Source organism: Dermochelys coriacea, chromosome 21, assembly GCF_009764565.3.
Source record: "Dermochelys coriacea isolate rDerCor1 chromosome 21, rDerCor1.pri.v4, whole genome shotgun sequence".
In the NCBI taxonomy this organism is placed as follows: domain Eukaryota; kingdom Metazoa; phylum Chordata; order Testudines; family Dermochelyidae; genus Dermochelys; species Dermochelys coriacea.
In genome coordinates this window covers 7,526,989-7,543,762 of record NC_050088.1, presented here as the reverse complement: position 1 = coordinate 7,543,762, position 16,774 = coordinate 7,526,989, and the positions used below count along the sequence as shown (strand labels likewise).

General features: G+C 48.4%; 1 protein-coding gene across 1 annotated transcript in view; it reads right to left on the bottom strand.

Moving 5' to 3' along the window:
• Window positions 1–1,015: 1,015 nt before the first annotated feature.
• LRRN2 (leucine rich repeat neuronal 2) overlaps window positions 1,016–16,774 on the bottom strand; it is a 104,854-nt gene continuing 89,095 nt past the window's right edge. The window contains exon 2 of the mRNA XM_038380363.2: window positions 1,016–7,556. Coding sequence (XP_038236291.1) covers window positions 5,110–7,284 — 2,175 coding nt within the window. The 5' untranslated portion in view covers window positions 7,285–7,556 and the 3' untranslated portion in view covers window positions 1,016–5,109. The remainder of the gene's footprint in view (window positions 7,557–16,774) is intronic.

Sequence of the window (16,774 nt, the reverse complement as noted above, 5' to 3'; positions counted from 1 at the left end):
ATATAACTGGGAGGAATGGAATTAAATCAAAGCATGCCTGCTCCTGGGAAATTTACAGGCTAATATTCCCAACTGATCTCACACTGATCCAGCTAAACCAGTGGGGATTTTTTTGTAAATTTCCCCAGTATAAAGAAAGGCAGAAGAGAAAGGATAGTTAGGCCCGGACCCTCCAAATACTTGCCTTTACATACGTGAGTAGTTCCACTGAAGGCACTTGGGATCCTATTGAATCTCCAGAGTGGCTTCCATTGAGCGGAGTACATAAGCACATACTTAGCTTTCAGCCTGTCCCATTGAAGATAATGGCAAATCTTCAATGGATCCCAAGCACGTGATTAAGTACTTTGCTGATTAGTGCTGGTTGGCTGAATTGTGGCTGGTAAGAACTATCATATGGAATAATGGATCAGAGAAGGCTGCAGCAAAAGCTTCTGCTCCACAGGGAATTATCATGCATCCGTCTTTAGATTTAATAGCCTTGTCAAAACCCTAGGCCTAGTCTACACTAGGAAATGTTTGATGGTATAGTTATACCAGTACCGCTAGACCAGAAAATCCCTCCTAATGTAGACCAAGTTTATACCAGCCAAAGAGTGCTTTTGCCAATATAACACACCCATTTTAGCTATACAGGCAAAACCATTTTCTGTCCCCAGTATAACTGTGTCTACACTAGGGCTTTTGCCAGCATAGAAATGTTGTAAAAATAACCACACCCCTAGCTGACATTGCTATACTAGCAAAAGTTTTAAGTGCTGACCTGGCCCTAGAGCACAGAAGTGTTCCAGTGTGGTTTGCCCTGGTGTCAGTCTTGCCGGTGATAGCCCTTTGCCCTGGTGGCTAACATTCCAATGTTTCAGAGTAGCAGCCGTGTTAGTCTGTATTCGCAAAAAGAAAAGGAGTACTTGTGGCACCTTAGAGACTAACAAATTTATTAGAGCAGAAGCTTTCCTGAGCTACAGCTCACTTCAGCTCACGAAAGCTTATGCTCTAATAAATTTGTTAGTCTCTAAGGTGCCACAAGTACTCCTTAACATTCCAATGTTAACCAGGCCTTGCAATTCCCATGTGAGATGTGCAGGCTCCAGTTTCATCCAGTCCGGACGAGCTCGCAGGCTCTTTCCCTGGTTTTGGGAATTAAACTGTTCTCTACTTTTCGGCATTTTTACATTTATATTTTACCAGCCAGTAAGAGGCAACCTCCATGCAGTGGCGTCAGCCCAGGGAGAGGGGGTATGATTTCCCTGGGATGAGTTATTTTGGCATCGCACTGAAGGCACCTGCGCACTGCTCCCAGTTGGGACAGGGACACAGTAATTGTTATGTTTGTACACCTGGTGGGGACAATCTTTTATTCTGATGTTTGAAGTGGAACCACATTGCCAGTCCCAGCTGGGAAAGAGGATCCAGGAAACAAAACTCCTAACTTTAAAGAAGAAACAGAGTCAAGCTGTAAACCTCCCATCTGGATATGAAGCCCTCCAGAGTTCAGGGCAGGGGAGAGGTACTGGGATGTGGGGTTGGAGCCCAACTCTGCACGGAAGAATAGAGGTCTGAGGTTAGGCAGGTCACAGAGGACTGGGCCATGGAATCCCACACTTGAAGTTGTCTGCACAGGCTGCATCAATCACATAATTTCTTCAGTGTTCTTCCACCATGTCAAATAGTCCTTCTAGCTTTAAGTGTTAAGGACATCGTGTTGCAGCACAGCATCAGACAGGTGTGTAGGTGGGCTGTCTTGCTTTGGGGTGGATGTGCCATTTTTTTGTGAGTTTCTCCAAAGTTCTGACTGGGAGAGCAGCATGTCCATTTTTTAAAGGGGAGTCATTTTCCAGCTGCTGTTTATCCAAGGAATAGTCCAACCACCATGAAGAGTGCAAGCTCCCCCGCCTACTTCACCAACACACCTCACCCCCAGCCTGGAGCAACCTCCTCTGGATTTGAGAGGAAAGTTCAGGCTCTTTGGCCCAGTCAATCCTTGGTGTCTCTGCCTAGGCGGCCAGTTAGCGCCAGTTACGGGGTGATGGGTTTTGCATCAAGAGATGGTGGTAGTGTCTTGACAGCTCCATTTGAGTGGCTTCTTTCCTGTGAATGAGGGGGTTGGGGGAGAGAGAGAACAGAATATCAGGGTACTCTAAAGCAGGGATGGCTTTAAACAGGTGGCTTAAGGCATCCAACAACCTCTCTGTAACTGCAGGGCAAGGACAGAGCTGGAAGGGCTGCTGGCATGTGTTGCTGGTGAACTTGCAGGAACAAGTAATGTCTGCTCCTTTATCAAGGCTAGCAGGGCACGGTGCCCTCATTGATTTGTGCATCTTAACATTCATGAAGATGTCCATGCAAATTAGCTGGGGCCCACTTAGCAATGGTTGTGCATCCCCCAAAATCGACCATCACCGATGGTGCTTGTGCAGTAGAAGGGTCAGCTGTGTGTGTGAATGAAAGAGAACAAGACACACACACACACACACTCACAGTGGCTTCTTTTCATTGCTCTCCTTGCTGTTCACCTCAGCAGGGCTAGCAAACTGTAGAGGCTGGGACTTCACATCCCAGGCCATTTAAATTTTTAATGAAAGCCTCTCTCAGACACCCTCCCTACCCCCCCCATCCCCCGCCCAATACAAAAGGTATCTGTCTGCCATTATCCCTAGGCTGGGCTCAGAAGAACCAGGAGGGGAATCTCTCTTCATCTTTGTATTATTTCTTCTCTCCGATCAACTCAGAGCCCCTCCCAAAGGTGGGGAAGGCATTATTATGTTTACAGATGCTCTAGCAAAGCTTAGCTGTGTACACTTTGGTCTCTGGGCCTTGTTTATTTGCTGGTACATCACGTTTTGTTTCAGGTGATTACAGCTAACCTGGCTGAAATTTTCCCTCTGGCACTGTCCTTTACAGATTTGAGAGAACAGATTTGGTTCTGGAGGAAAGAGAGGGATTTATTATCCTAGCAAGAGACGGCTATAACACAGCCAGGGGCTGGGCAACTTTCCTCTGCAAAGCTCTTTTGATGCCTTCAGTCCTGACCTGTAGCTTCCTGTTATTAGTGCAGGGTTCTCACACACACACTATTCTGCCAGTGCACCCTACTTTTTACCTCCAGCATTCCCTGCTATTCCAGACATAGCCTTCTCCTAAGAAAAGGTTGCCAAATTATGCAGTGATTTTTTTTATGTGAATACACATCTGCTAGATCTAGGTGGAGATTTTTCTCCCTATGCCATTGTAGCACGTCAAAAAACTGTACATGATTATGGTAGAGCTTTTCTTAATGTTTGCAATGGGCACCATGTGCCCCACAGTGGATGGGGAACATTATGTGGAGCAGGGAGCATTATGTGGAGTGACTGGTCTAAGGGCCTGTTCCACAATCCATGGATTTCAAAAGGCTTTGGTCCTACTTGAATTTGCTGCTGTCAGAACACAGATGATGGCAGGTCATTACAGAGATGGTGGTGAGGGCGCATCGGGTGAGGGTGCAGCCCATGCATGTGTCTCGTTCAAATTTCTACTCATCTCCCCATGCCTTTTAATCTAGAACTCTCAGTACACCAGTGCACCATAGGCACTGGTCTCAGATCTCAGATAACCAACTCATTTGTCTTCTGTCTCCTTACAACCACCATCTTGCCCAGATTTTGAAAGATAAAGCAACAGTCATAACCATGAACTTTATACTTCCTGGTGGGAAAATTGTTTTGTCGTCTATTTACACTGACACTTTACTGGTGGCTTCTTTTATCACTCTCTTTCTAGCTATCCATCTATTTCTCCCTCAGCCAACTCATCTGTCCTTCCTTTCTCTTTCCATGTGGTTCTCCTTCCCACCCAATTAAAGGCTCCTTAGAAATTTAAAAATAAACAAATGAGTTTTTAAAATAAAAACATCCATACACCACTAGCAAAGGGAAGCTGACTCTCCCAAGCTCATTGATTTGAAATTCTGCAGAGAGCATCATCCCTTGGTTTGGTATAATTAGAAACAGAAGGGGCAGGGGGAGAGACTCATGCTGTCCACCGGTATGTTTCATTTGCAATTTTAATTGCTTATCAGAGAAAGAGAGGTGATGACAGCACTGGAGACCAGAATATTTATTCCCCTCGCACCCATAAAGCCTCTTCTCACTTTCATTTCCTGGGATGTTTCAAGTTATGCAGTGGGACATATGCAGAGAGCAAAGTGCAGCTATTTGGAAGTAAGACACTCTGTTCCTGGAACCTCTGTCACACCAAAGATTTCGCCTTTCCATACCTCCCCGCTCCTCCCTTTGTCTCTGCAGCAATGTTTTTCTAGCACAAACCCTTCACGCTATAGACCAGTATACAAAGGTTTTTTGTTTCTTTTTTTTTTACAAAAACAGAAAAGCAAGAATTTCCTCTCTTTTTTTTTCTTTTTTTTTTGTAACATTATCCACAAAAGTTTACAAAATAGCCTTGAAATCAAGCTCTTGAGTTATGGGATCCAATCGGCTTTTCACGGCAGAATCCAGCTGGAGTCACGAAGACGTCACTAGCCAGTTAAGAGATACAACAGCATCCTTGTTTCCTTAGCTCAACGGTCATCTTCCCCCCTCCCCACTCTGTTCCTTGAGGTGGTTGTGGGTGAGCGAATAAGGGCGCTGGCAGGTTTGAGTCATGGTTACCTATGGCTGTACACACAAAAAAAGTCCCAAAGGGAAAGGCCTTTGTGTATTTCTAAGACAGGGACCACGCAGCTAGCAGACTAACAGCTGGGCTGCTGGGGGCTTGGTGTCATCTGTGGTTCTACAGTATGGCTGTTCTTGCTCATGCTCTCTGCTCTGGGCATTGCCTTTCATTATCCCCGTCTGTGCTGAAGATTCACTCAAGAACCTTTCCGCCAGTAACAGCAGGTTGTCTGTAAGAGTAACAGTCTTTTGGCCAAATGTTGATGGGTGATTTGGGTGGGGCATGGGGGCAGAGGGGCACCGCAAGGCCTGGATGTTGGCCATGTCCCTCTCCACTTGCCACGCTGCTTTGTTTGTCAGTCAAGTCTTTTTATTTTTGGCAAAAAAATAGTTTCACTTGCGTTCTCCCCGACCCCCAAAACCGCCACCCCAACTCCACGCTCCTCCAAAGAGTTGACCTTCAAGAGTCCAGTGGTGTTGCTTGCACCTCCATGGCTAGGAGCTTCTCCCCAGGCCTCCCTTGATCCCAGCGTTTGACGAAAGGAGGGTAGACCACGCGCACCGAAGAGGAACCTGGGTTCCATGGCAGGCAGTGCAGGAGCAGCTTCCCACGGCTCCCAGGCTGCGGCCTGTAGGAACCAAAGCCATAGTGGCCTACCAGGGTGGCTGAGAGCAGCAAGATGCAGAGGGCCAGCACCGTCAAGACACTCTGCCTGCTCTCCAGGTACCAGTAGTCGTAGCCAGCCTCTTTAGTCCTGGCATTCACACAGGCCACCTTGGACTGCAAATTTATGAAGGCCACGTTAAGACAGGCCCAGTACTCCGTGCCCTGGTGGAGCCGGGTGATGTTATACAGGTGGGTACCCGCAGGGATCCGGGCCACGTTGGTCACATCCAAACTGGAGCTGAAGGAGAAGCTGGACCAGGTGAGATTGGAGGAGACCGTGTTGAGGTGGGGCTTCCAGGTGACAAGGATATGGTAAGCCTGGACTTCCTTCACCAGGAGCTCCAGGCTGTCCACGCTGAGAGGGAAGAAGCTGTTCACCATCAGGCTGATGCTCTTGGTGTCGGCACCGATGAGGTTATGCGCCACGCAGGTATAGAGCCCGGCCTCCTGTGCAGTTATCTTGTGAATTTCCAGCGTCCCTTCAGGGTGCACCTTGTACCTCCCGTCCTCCAAGTAAGGGATCAGCTTGACCCCAGACGGTGTGACCCAGTAGATCTCTGGTTCCGGTTCCGCCAGGGCCCTACAATGTAGTGAGATGTTCTCGCTGTCTGCCACCTCCAAGTGGGAGGGGAAACTCTTGGTGGAGATGAGAGGCAGGCACCAGTCAGTCATTTCCCGGAAGGGGACATCCCGGATGTGCCTCCTCTTCAGGTCTGGGGGATCGGCACACAGCGTGGACTGGGGCTCGATGAAGCGAATATGGTTCTCGGTGCTGTTGACCCAGCGGATGACGCAGTCACAGCGGATAGGGTTGCTGTGGATGCTGATCTCCTGCAGGTTGGGCAGGGACTCTACCGTCTGCTTATGCAAGGCACTTAGGGCGTTGTTGTTGAGCATCAGGGTCTCCATTTGGGGCAGGTGATGGAAAGCTCTGGGGTGGATGAAAGACAGCTTGGGATTGTTGGTCACGTCCAGTTTGGTCAGCTCGGGGAGGTTGATCAAGGCAAACTTGTCTATGGAAACCAGCTCCTCCATGTTGTTAAGTCCCAGCTCCTTGAGGTGTAGCATATTCGTGAAGTCACTTTGCCTGATCCTCTGCAAAGGGTTTTTGTTCAGATCCAGGAACTTAAGGCCAGGGACTTGCTGCAGTGCCCGCTTGGGGACATTCACCAGCTTGTTGTCGTAGAAAGACAGACTCTCCAGGCTTCTCAGCCCTTCCAGGGCGAAATCTGAGATCTCCCTCAGGTTCATCCCAGCCAGAACCAAGCTCCTCAGGTTCAACAGAGGCCTGAAGTTCATATCCAAGATAGCATCCACCTTGTTGCCTCCGATCATGAGGATCTCCAGGTTGGGGAGCACCTGGAACCAGCGGCTGTCAACTGTCCTCAAGAGATTAGAGTTGAGGTGGAGCCGAAGGAGGTTACTAAGGCCTGAAAAGGCCCGTGGGGAAATCCTTCGCAGCTGGTTGTGGTTCAGATACAGCTCCTGGAGGCTAGCCAGGCCAGAGAAGCTGTTATCGGACAGCTCAGCCAGCTGGTTCTCTTCAAGGTGGAGGCTCAGCAGCTGGGGCATGTTCTTCAGACTGAAGTCCCAGATGTCGGAGAAGCTGTTCTGTGACAGGTCAAGCTCCGTCAAGTTTTTCAGATAGTCCAGCTCACTCTGGTCCACCCTGGAGATGCGGTTGCTTTGCAAGAGCAGGGTCTGCGTCCCCTCTGGCAAGCGCTCGGGCACTGTGGAGATGAGCAAGTCATTGCAGTCCACGGTAGCAGCCTCCCTGTACACAGACCTGGGCGTGTACCAGGGTCTGATCTGACACACACACTGCAGTGGGCATTTCACCTTCCAGGGCACTACAGGGATGGCTGTGGCAGTTGCCACACAGATGAGAAGCAAGTTCATTTGAAAGTGTCTCATTTTCAACTGGCAAGACCAACTTCCTTCCAGGGCAAAAACTTTCACAGGGCACATCCAGAACTTGGCACGGGGAGAAAGAGAGGTGGAAATAGAACCCCCCCACACACAGAAAAGCCCTGCCCCAAGCCTCTTCCACCATTCACGGGTGTTCCCAGCAGCGTTATTGTTCCTGTTGAAGGCTGTACAGCTCGACCTTCCCTGTAGAAGAGGTCATAATGTGCTGGGCGGAGCTTGCTCCTTTAATCGGAATTTCTCCTTTTCTTCCTCCCAAGGTGATTTATTTTTTCACTCTGCTGCATTTTTGAGGTTTCCTCTCAAAGTCGTTCCTGAAAGAGCCCAAGGAACAGGTCACATTAGAGGAGAACTGCGCAAGTGGCAAACAAAGCAAGACAGAGCAATATAGATTAATCCAGCATCAGCAGTAATGAGAGGAGTGTTGGTCTTGTGGTCAGGAGCTCTGGCTTCAACTACAGACTCCTTGTGTGACAAGTTATTTAATCGTTCTGTGCCTCACCAGCTATAAAATGGGGCTGATAATAATTCCTTTCTCCCATCCTTTGTCTATTTAGGTTGTGAACTCCTGGGGCAGGGATTGTCTCTTACTGTCTGAATGTACAGCACCTTGCACAATGAGGCCGTGATTTCAGAGGCCTTTAGATTCTACTGTAATATAAATAACGATAACCCATTTCTTTATCTGGCTCAATTGAAAACTAGAGAGAGGTCAAATCAAGACCTCAGAACCAGCATCCTCCGATCTTCCAGATCCTGTTCCAGACTTAGTGCCTGACCCCCAGAATGAACCAAGCCTCTGGATCTCCATGCCTCCTGAACTTTGGGAACCTTTAAACCTAGCTATGAATGTTCCCATCCCGGGCCCATCTCTGTGCAGAACTAAGGGGTTAAAATGAAGCCAAGGGATCGCAGAATCAGTGTCTCCAATTAGGGCAAATTGTGAGTGTGTTATATTAGTAAAATAATCCAAGAATTTTGGAAGGGATATTAACCCGCAAGCTTCAAGGCATAAACCATCTAATGGGGCCAGGAATTAAAATCCCGTGTGCGCTAGTTATCCCATCATCCTAAAGGATTTGTGGCATTTTTCTCTGAAGCAGCTGGTACTGGCTACTGCCACAGACAAGACATTGGGCTAGATAGGCCCCGGGTCTGATCCAGTCTGGCAATCCCTATGTGTGGCACAGTTCGTGCAGGTTTTTACAAGAGGTTGAAAGAATCAATGTGTCTGTGGTGGTATTCAGTGATCACTCCATGCTTAAGGTGTTTGCAACAGCTCTGCTTTACTCTGTGCCCAGTTCTAGCCGGCTGTGCATAACAAGAGCTGCCCAGCGCCCTGCCCAGACCCTGTCTGGGAAGCTCAGCCCTTAAAGGCACAGTCCCTAATACCACAGCTGAGGAATAAGCTGGGAGCCACATGGAAGTGATGGGTGACCATAAGGATGGAGGCAGGTATTGGGGAGCCACACAGGGACTGAATTCTTGATCACAGCAAAAAAGTCTACTGGCATGAAACCAAAGGTAGAAGAATCTCCACAGAGAGTGATCAAGAGATTCCTTTGCTCATTCTCTCTCCCTGTAGGGAAAAAAATCAGAAGCCTAAATATTATCATTATTTTGCGAGGGGGAAGATTAGAGTATATGCCTCCAACGTACACAAACTTTTCAGAGTGCAGGCTGCAGGCAAACCTTCAGATACTCCATTAAAAGAATGCAACTAATGTGGAGGGTAGCACCAGGGACATTTTAATCAGACACTCCTCCTGGTGCAGAGAGACATATTTTCCTTTGAAAAGCCTTGTTTCCCATCAGCTACCCACCCGCATCGCTACAGCACTGCTGTGATTATTCTTGGGCTCCCTAAGGCTCTCCCACGGAAAGGGAGAATGTGGGTGAGCCACGTTGTAATGGTCGGTTGCCATGAAAGAGTCAATGTTTGCTATCGGTTACGGGGCAGTGGTGGTCTACGACATGCCAGCTATTTCCTGTTCTAAATATCGTGGGGAAATGGGGGTGAATCTAGGACCTTAAAATCTAAGAGTCTCAACCACTGGAGATAAAACGCCAAGCCTGTGAGCTGGAAGCAGTAGTAGCTCTTCGATCTCTTGTGTGGAATAGCCAGAGCCCAAAGGCCCATACTCTTAGTGCAGGTTGCACATGGAGTTCTGCTGTCTTTGCCTTTGAAGATGCATCCCCAATACAGATCATCTCGGGCAAAGCCTTGGGGCTCCGGGCTCTATCTCTGGTCCCCTGACAATTTTCTTTACTCACAGCCAAGAGGAAGGAATGCTCCACCCAACGCAGACTCCCATTTCCATCCCATGCAGAGTGATTCTGCTGTGAGCACAGAGGCCAAGACGGCACTGGAGCTGAGGTTTGACCCGTGTTCCCCTGTCTCTTTGACCTGCAGGTTTCCATCAAAACCTGGTTTGGGTTTGGTGGACCCTGTCACCACCTCCTCTTGTTCACAGGACGGGGTTTGTTTGGACCCTCTGCAGTGCTGCCAAGTCTTGTGATGTTTGGTGGTTTTCTTAAAGCCCCAGCTTGCTTGTAATGAATACGTTACTGAGACTGCTGGACACAGACCGACCCTGTGACTCTCTCTGGCTCCCCAAACTATACACAGAACCATGCTGTGTGTTCCCAATACCAAACAAGGGAACAGCATCTGGTGGTGCCAGGAACTTCATGCCAGTGGCCGCCTTTTCTGAAGGCATCGTCTGTGCAGGGCGAGACATCTTGGGCTTTGGGTTTGGAGGGGATTTTTGCCCATGTCATCTGTCAGCTTCACCTCCCCAACTGACGTTCCGTTCGCTCGGTAAGGCAGAGTTCATTAGTGCCTTGGTGGTGCAGCTCTGAGCCAGATGGATTTTTACAAGCTGCTCTCCCTGACAGCCTGCCAGAGCCTCACTCCGCTCATGCAGTCTGTTTACAGGAGGTTGGGTCCAGGGCCCAAGCGGAAACAGGTATGTCAGTGAGTACTGAGCAGTATGGCATGACAGGGAATGGGGAAGATGAGCAGCAGGAGGGTTGGTGGGGACTAGCCCTGTTCTCACAATGCTCTCCACAGTGCTCTCCACAGCTCTTCTAGCAGATGGGAAAGGGAAAGCCAGAGGAGAGAAGCAGAAAAGGAGAATGAGAGAAGGGAGGATGATCTGGTGGCTAAAGGTTCGTCTACACAACAAAAATAAAACAAACCAAGGCAGCAAGTCTCACAGCAGGGTCAACTGACTCAGGCTTGTGCTACGGGACTGAAAATAGCCGTGTAAACGTTCCTGCTGGGCTGGTGAAACCCAATGATGGGGGACGATCTTGGAGACTGGGATCCCAGCCAAAACATCTACACTGCCATTGTTAGCCCCGCTGCATGAGCCGGCTGGGCTCTGAGACTCACTGCCAAGGGTCTTTTTGCTGTGTAGATGTACCCCAAGGCACAGGGCTGGGGCTGGGGAGATCTGCATTCAGTTCCCAGCAGCCACAGACTCCCTTCCCCAGACACTGGGCAAATTCTTTCCCTTCTTTACGTCTCATCACTGTGAAATGGGGTAATGATTCTTCCCTCCCATGTGAGGATGCTGTGAGGATAAATCTAATGTCTGGGAGGTGCTCAGATACGACAGTAATGGGGTCACCTAAGTACCAAGATAAAGGAAAAAGAGATTCATAGAAATAGTAAATTCAAAATGCTTTGAGGTCCTTGGATGAAAGGTGCAAAATATCGTTACATGGTAGAATTGTTCCTAGAGCCAGGATGTCCAGATCATATTCTGTACAGGATGTTGACTCCAGCCTGAGACCATGTTACAAACCTAGAGCAAGGTACCTTTCTGGAGGGGCCACCTAACCTTCCACCAGTTTTGGTGTCCCCTGCAAATTGGGTCATGGTTGGATTTACACCCAAGAAAAACCCCAAACAGAGAAAGCAGGGTGAAGAGAGGGGTTTGCACTTTTGAGTCAAGTTGCTCAAAGAAACACGGGAACCATTGGGTGTCCTGCACCAGCCTATAGCGACCCAGTGGAGGGGGAGCAGCTCCATTGCATATCAGTGCTCCACAGGCTCCGCTTTGAGAAGCATTAGTCTGTAAGGAGCTTGCATCTGACCGTTCCCATGCTACAGGGAATTGAACTTTCCTCTGCAATAGGTGGGACAGCCAAACGGGGCATTCTTCTGCACCGCCAGCCTTTCATTGTTTCCTTAGCCAGTGGGAGTGTGACAGCTGCATATGCCCTGCAAATCCTTAGAGGGTGAGACACTTCATGGCCTTTCTATTCCCCGTCTCCTGGGGCCTGGGCTCTCCATTTGGTAATTTAGGCTACTCACTCCTTGCCATTGATTTTCCTGCAGGTAGCTGCTGTGGGAATGGAGAACTCTGGCTGTGAGCCAGTGGCTACAGCAGGACTCTGTACTATTCTTTGTCAGAGTATTAACGTACTAAGAGACTGGGTAAGAGACACCCCTTGTGACTTCGGAGATGCCTGACAGACACAAACACTAGAAAGGAATAAAGGGAAGACAGTGTCTGAGCAGCAGAGACATTCCAGGTTCCTGACCTCCTAAGGGGCTCAGGTGTTCATGCAAGCAGATGGCAAGGGATTCGACTATATTTTCAACTCCTATTATTTCCTCCAGTTATCAGGTACTACGGTGATGAGCAGTGTATAGAAACCTTTGTAGAACAAACTAGTACGTTCTTATCAAATATACTGTGCATGCATGAAAGCTGTAAGCAGCCATTTAGGAAATACAGCATAGAATGGCAGGAGACATACTATCTGGATCCAGAGTAGCAGCCGTGTTAGTCTGTATTCGCAAAAAGAAAAGCAGTACTTGTGGCACCGTAGAGACTAACAAATTTATTAGAGCATAAGCTTTCGTGAGCTACAGCTCCGATGAAGTGAGCTGTAGCTCACGAAAGCTTATGCTCTAATAAATTTGTTAGTCTCTAAGGTGCCACAAGTACTGCTTTTCTATCCGGATCCAGATCTTGTTTCTGTAACCCGCCCCTTCACACTTTGGGCGATGGAGAGCGTTCAGATCTGGGGGGAGTTGGGCATGGGCTTCTCTAAAACTCACTCACATGATTGCAAGATGGGCCGGTTTTCATAGGGTTTGAAATGCCATTGTGGTATATTATTGTCTCTCCCTGTCTCGGTACAAACTGACACTTTTGTTATGGGCTTGATCCAGTGTTGACTTCAGTGGGCATTGGGCCAGGCCTGATCTATCTGTGCATTTGTACCATGTATCCAAGCACCTTATGAAATTATTAAAACCGTACGTAGGGCTTACAATCAGTCCTTACTTTCCTCTTCTATTCCCTACTCTGGGGGCAAGTAGGATCACCTACACCTTCACTGCTCTTATCCTTCTCATCATGTACCCAAGGGGAACTTTTTCTTAAAAAAGGAAACCCCAGGCCTTTAAGTTTGCTGCGAGCAATCACAATGCCGTGTGTTTCTCACTCTCCAAACACAGATTCCCAACTTGCTGCTAAGGAGTTGGCATGTGGATGTCTCCACCAGATACCTCCTGCACTACCAAGTACTAGAACTACCACTGGGGAGCTTTGGGAACGCTGTTCTCTTGTTGTTGCTACATCACTCCTTGCATGGAAAGTACATTGTGTGACATACCATACCACATATTTTAAGTACCTAAAAATTAGGCATACTAGATAGCTCATGCAAATGGTGGTGGTCTGTAAAGCCAGTGTTTGGGGCAAGGACTGTCTCTCATTCAGTGTATATACAGAACCTAGCACAATGGGGCTTTGATCCCGGATGGGGTTTCTAGGTGCTACCATAGTACCTAGAATAAGCACTGGAATAAATTGCCTAGGGAGGTTGTGAAATCTCCATCATTGGAGATTTTTAAGAGCAGGTTAGAGAACCCCTGTCACTAATGGCCTAGATAATACTTAGTCCTACCGTGAGTGCAGGGGATTGGACTAGATGACCTCTCGAGGTCCCTTCCAGTCCTATGAGTCTATAATATAAATAAATAATAATGAAAGAGTGCTACAAAACAGAAACCAATCTCAAAAAAGAGTTCACCAGCCATGGTTTAGTCCCTGGTCCCTTTTCTAAGCACCTCTTTTCTTTAGCTTCTCCATTAAGTCAAATTGCTAAATCCACAACAGGAATTGACCAGGCTATATGCTGTGTTGGTGCTATTGATGAGTGACAGACAGGGAATCGCTAATAACGAGTGGTAGGCAAAGGATGAATAACAATGAGTGACAGATGTCATTTTGAAGGTTTGATTGCTACAGAGTTTAGCTTCTTTGCAGGGAAGCTGTCCATATGAGATTTCTTTGGGTGTGAAAGACATCCCCACCAACTCCTCCTACAAGAGTTCAGCTGTGCCGAGAGGGCTTCCCTCAGGGTTTGTCTGGAGAAATGCCATATTCTAGTAGACTCATTTTTCTGTCCAGGAATGGAAAAGAGGCCTGATATGATTTCCCCATCTCTAATAGAGGTCAACCCCCATGCCCCACTGGGATCCCAGACAGAGATGACTTTGCCCCAGGACTGTCAGAGATTCTACTGAAGAGAAGACATATCTGCCTCTAGAATGGACTGATTACACCAAGTGTCGAGAGTTTTTCAATAACATTTTCCTGGGAGGAACGGGACCCACTCCTTCGCTGTTTTAATTTAACCGTGGCCCCCAATCCTTCAGTGAGCTTCTCTTTGCAGACTCCTGCACCTGTCCAGAGCCCCGCTGACACTGACACCAAAGAGGGGACCAGCTGCCTATATTTCCTATTCTATCAGTTCTTACATCATGCTCATCACCATCGATTGTATCAAGAAGATACTCTATGCTAGACCATCCATACGTGCCGGCTATTGTTTTCAGGAGCACTCCCTGCAAAGCCCTGTCACATCCGCTCCTTTTCTGCCTCTCTTGGTTGCCTGAGAAAGTGCGTGTGTTGGAAGGGGGGAAACAAAGGAATCAAATGCAGCACCTTGCTTCTCTTTGCCCTGAAGCTACCCCAAGCGAAGGAGGGGAGAATTTTTGTAAGAGCCTCTGATGGAAAGCATTGGCCCTGCTGAGAAAGCTAAAGAAAAACACATATTTCATCTTGAGGCATTGTGGGGATGAAAGAGAGTTGTAGCTAAACTAAACCAACACCATTTCACTAGCCCCTGTATCAATAGTTCTCAGCTACCCCTACTACTAACCACAGTCCCTAAGCTCCAGCTGCTGGGAGGCATCTCTTTATAAAGTCATCTGACTGGTTGCTCTGAAGTGATCCCAGGTGTGGCCCATTCTCCCTCTAGTCAGAAGCTCTAACTGGGTTTTTCAGTGGTTATCCATGTTCCTGTGTAGGAGCAGGATAATTAATAACCCTCTCTGTGCTGGATGTGATCCTGGCCCCTGCATCTTGCTCCAGTCCCCGTTCATCTTCCGGACTAACGACTGTTGGGGTTTTTATGTCAAAATAATGTGGCTCTTTTCTCATTAAAAAAGAAATACAAACAGTTTCCAATCTTAACTAAACTGATATAAGCCACTCATGGGTTTGCATCAGTTTAGAAAATCCAATGCAAGGGCTATCAGTGCAACCTTCTCATGTAGACAAGTCCATAGTTCTTTAACTCAAGCTGGAGAGACGCATGCATTATCTCTGGGAATCCTGGGCTCAGGCCTTGATGACAGCCAAGATGAGGGTTATTACATGTACGCAGCAGTTAATGCATTGTGGGTGCTATCTGTAACAATCTGACCATCTCCTTCTCCTCCATATTTTGTGGTTTCAGAGAAAACACGACCCAGAACCAAACCAACCTCGGTCTTTGATCAGGGTCGGCAAGTTATATGGGGCCCATGGGGCCCGTGCTCCAGCAAATTTAGGGCCCGAGGGCCTGGCTCCACCAATGTTCGGGGCTGGGTCTCTCCCCCGGCCTCGCCTGCCACTCCACATGCCTCCCCCAGAGTATCCCCCAGCCCCACCTGCTATCCCCATGTGCCTCCCCTGGAGCGTCCCTGCCTGCGCCCTGGGCTATGGGTGGCCGCCCTGCCACTCTGCACTGCGCTCCCTCGCCGGCCGCTGCTGGCTACAAAAAGGAGCGGCATCGGCAGCAGGCTGAGGTGGAAGCGCAGCCGCTGTCTGCAGAGGGAGGAGGCACACACAGGGTGGCAGCTTTCCTCCCCACCCCGTTCTCCCCCCCCCCAGCACCCACCACAGGGGAGGCAAGAGGGCTTCCTGGACCTGAGAGGGGCCTGGCCCCTAGGAGCACATGCAGTGATGGTGCCAGGTGAGTGTGCTGCTGGGGAGGAAGGGGCTGGAGGGACTTGGAGTCCTTCTCTCTGGCCCCAGCCCCAGGGCAGCCTGACTTCACCCCAATCCTCAGCCCCAGCCCTGAGTCCCCTCCTGCAATGTGAACCCCACAGCCCTCACCGCCGCACCCCAACCCTCTGCCCTAGCCCTGAGCCCCTCCCACACCCCAAACCCCTCATCCCCACCCCAGAGCCCTCACCCCCCCACACCCCAACCCTCTGCCCTAGCCCTGAGCCCCTCCCACATCCCAAACCCCTCATCCCCACCCCAGAGCCCTCACCTCCAGCCAGAGCCCTCATCCCCCCACATTGTGTAATATAGGGAAACTGTTAAACGCTTACTGTTTCCAGTCCATTTTTAGATTATTTTAAAAAATATTTATCAGCTTACAAGGCGGGGTGTGGTGGGGGGTGTGTGTGGCAGGACTCGGACGCATCCTGGGCACCACCAAAAATTATACAAACCTGCTGCTCCTGTCTTCAATTTGCAAAAACCTGACCAACATAGTGCTACAAAACAAATCATACCCATTCCTGTGGCTTTTCCGCATCTCAGAAAACCTCACCCTCCAGAAAACAAAGCAAACAGGAGCAAGAAGGGAGGTTTCTCCAAAGGCTGCCATGGTTTACAGCTCCTCTACTCTCCCTATAAAAGTCTTCCAAGCAAAGTTTATTCAGCATTGACTCACTCTGGTCTCTGCACTAGAATTGATCCTTTGCACGACCTGCTTGTCTGCTGTGAGGGCATCAGCTTTTAAACTGTCTCCCACAAAAGCAGCATTAAAGGAAGAGAAGGCTGTATTGATTTTTACATCTTTCCTTATGGACCCTCATTTTTCTTTTAAAACCCAGGGGCATTTCTGCTGTTGTAAATTGCTCAGGCCATTGAAAATACTCTAGAATTCTTTCCTCTTTACAATAATAATATTGAAGAACTATTTTATTTCTTCAAGGTCGTGAAAAGGGACCCAGAAAAAGCACCTCACTTCAGCTTCCGGCCTATGGTGTCAAAAGCCTTTCTGTTGAGACCATTTCCGACTCAGTACCTGTTGTTAGATTATTTATTTTTTTAAATTATTTTTCACATGGCATATAATTAAGCTGTAGAACTCATTGCTACAGGGTGTCATTGAGGTCAAGAATTTAGCCAGAGTCAAAAAAGAGATTGGCTTTTTATATGGATAACAAAAATTTATAGGGTTATTACAGTGAATGCTAAGACTTCGTCTGAAGTATTACATT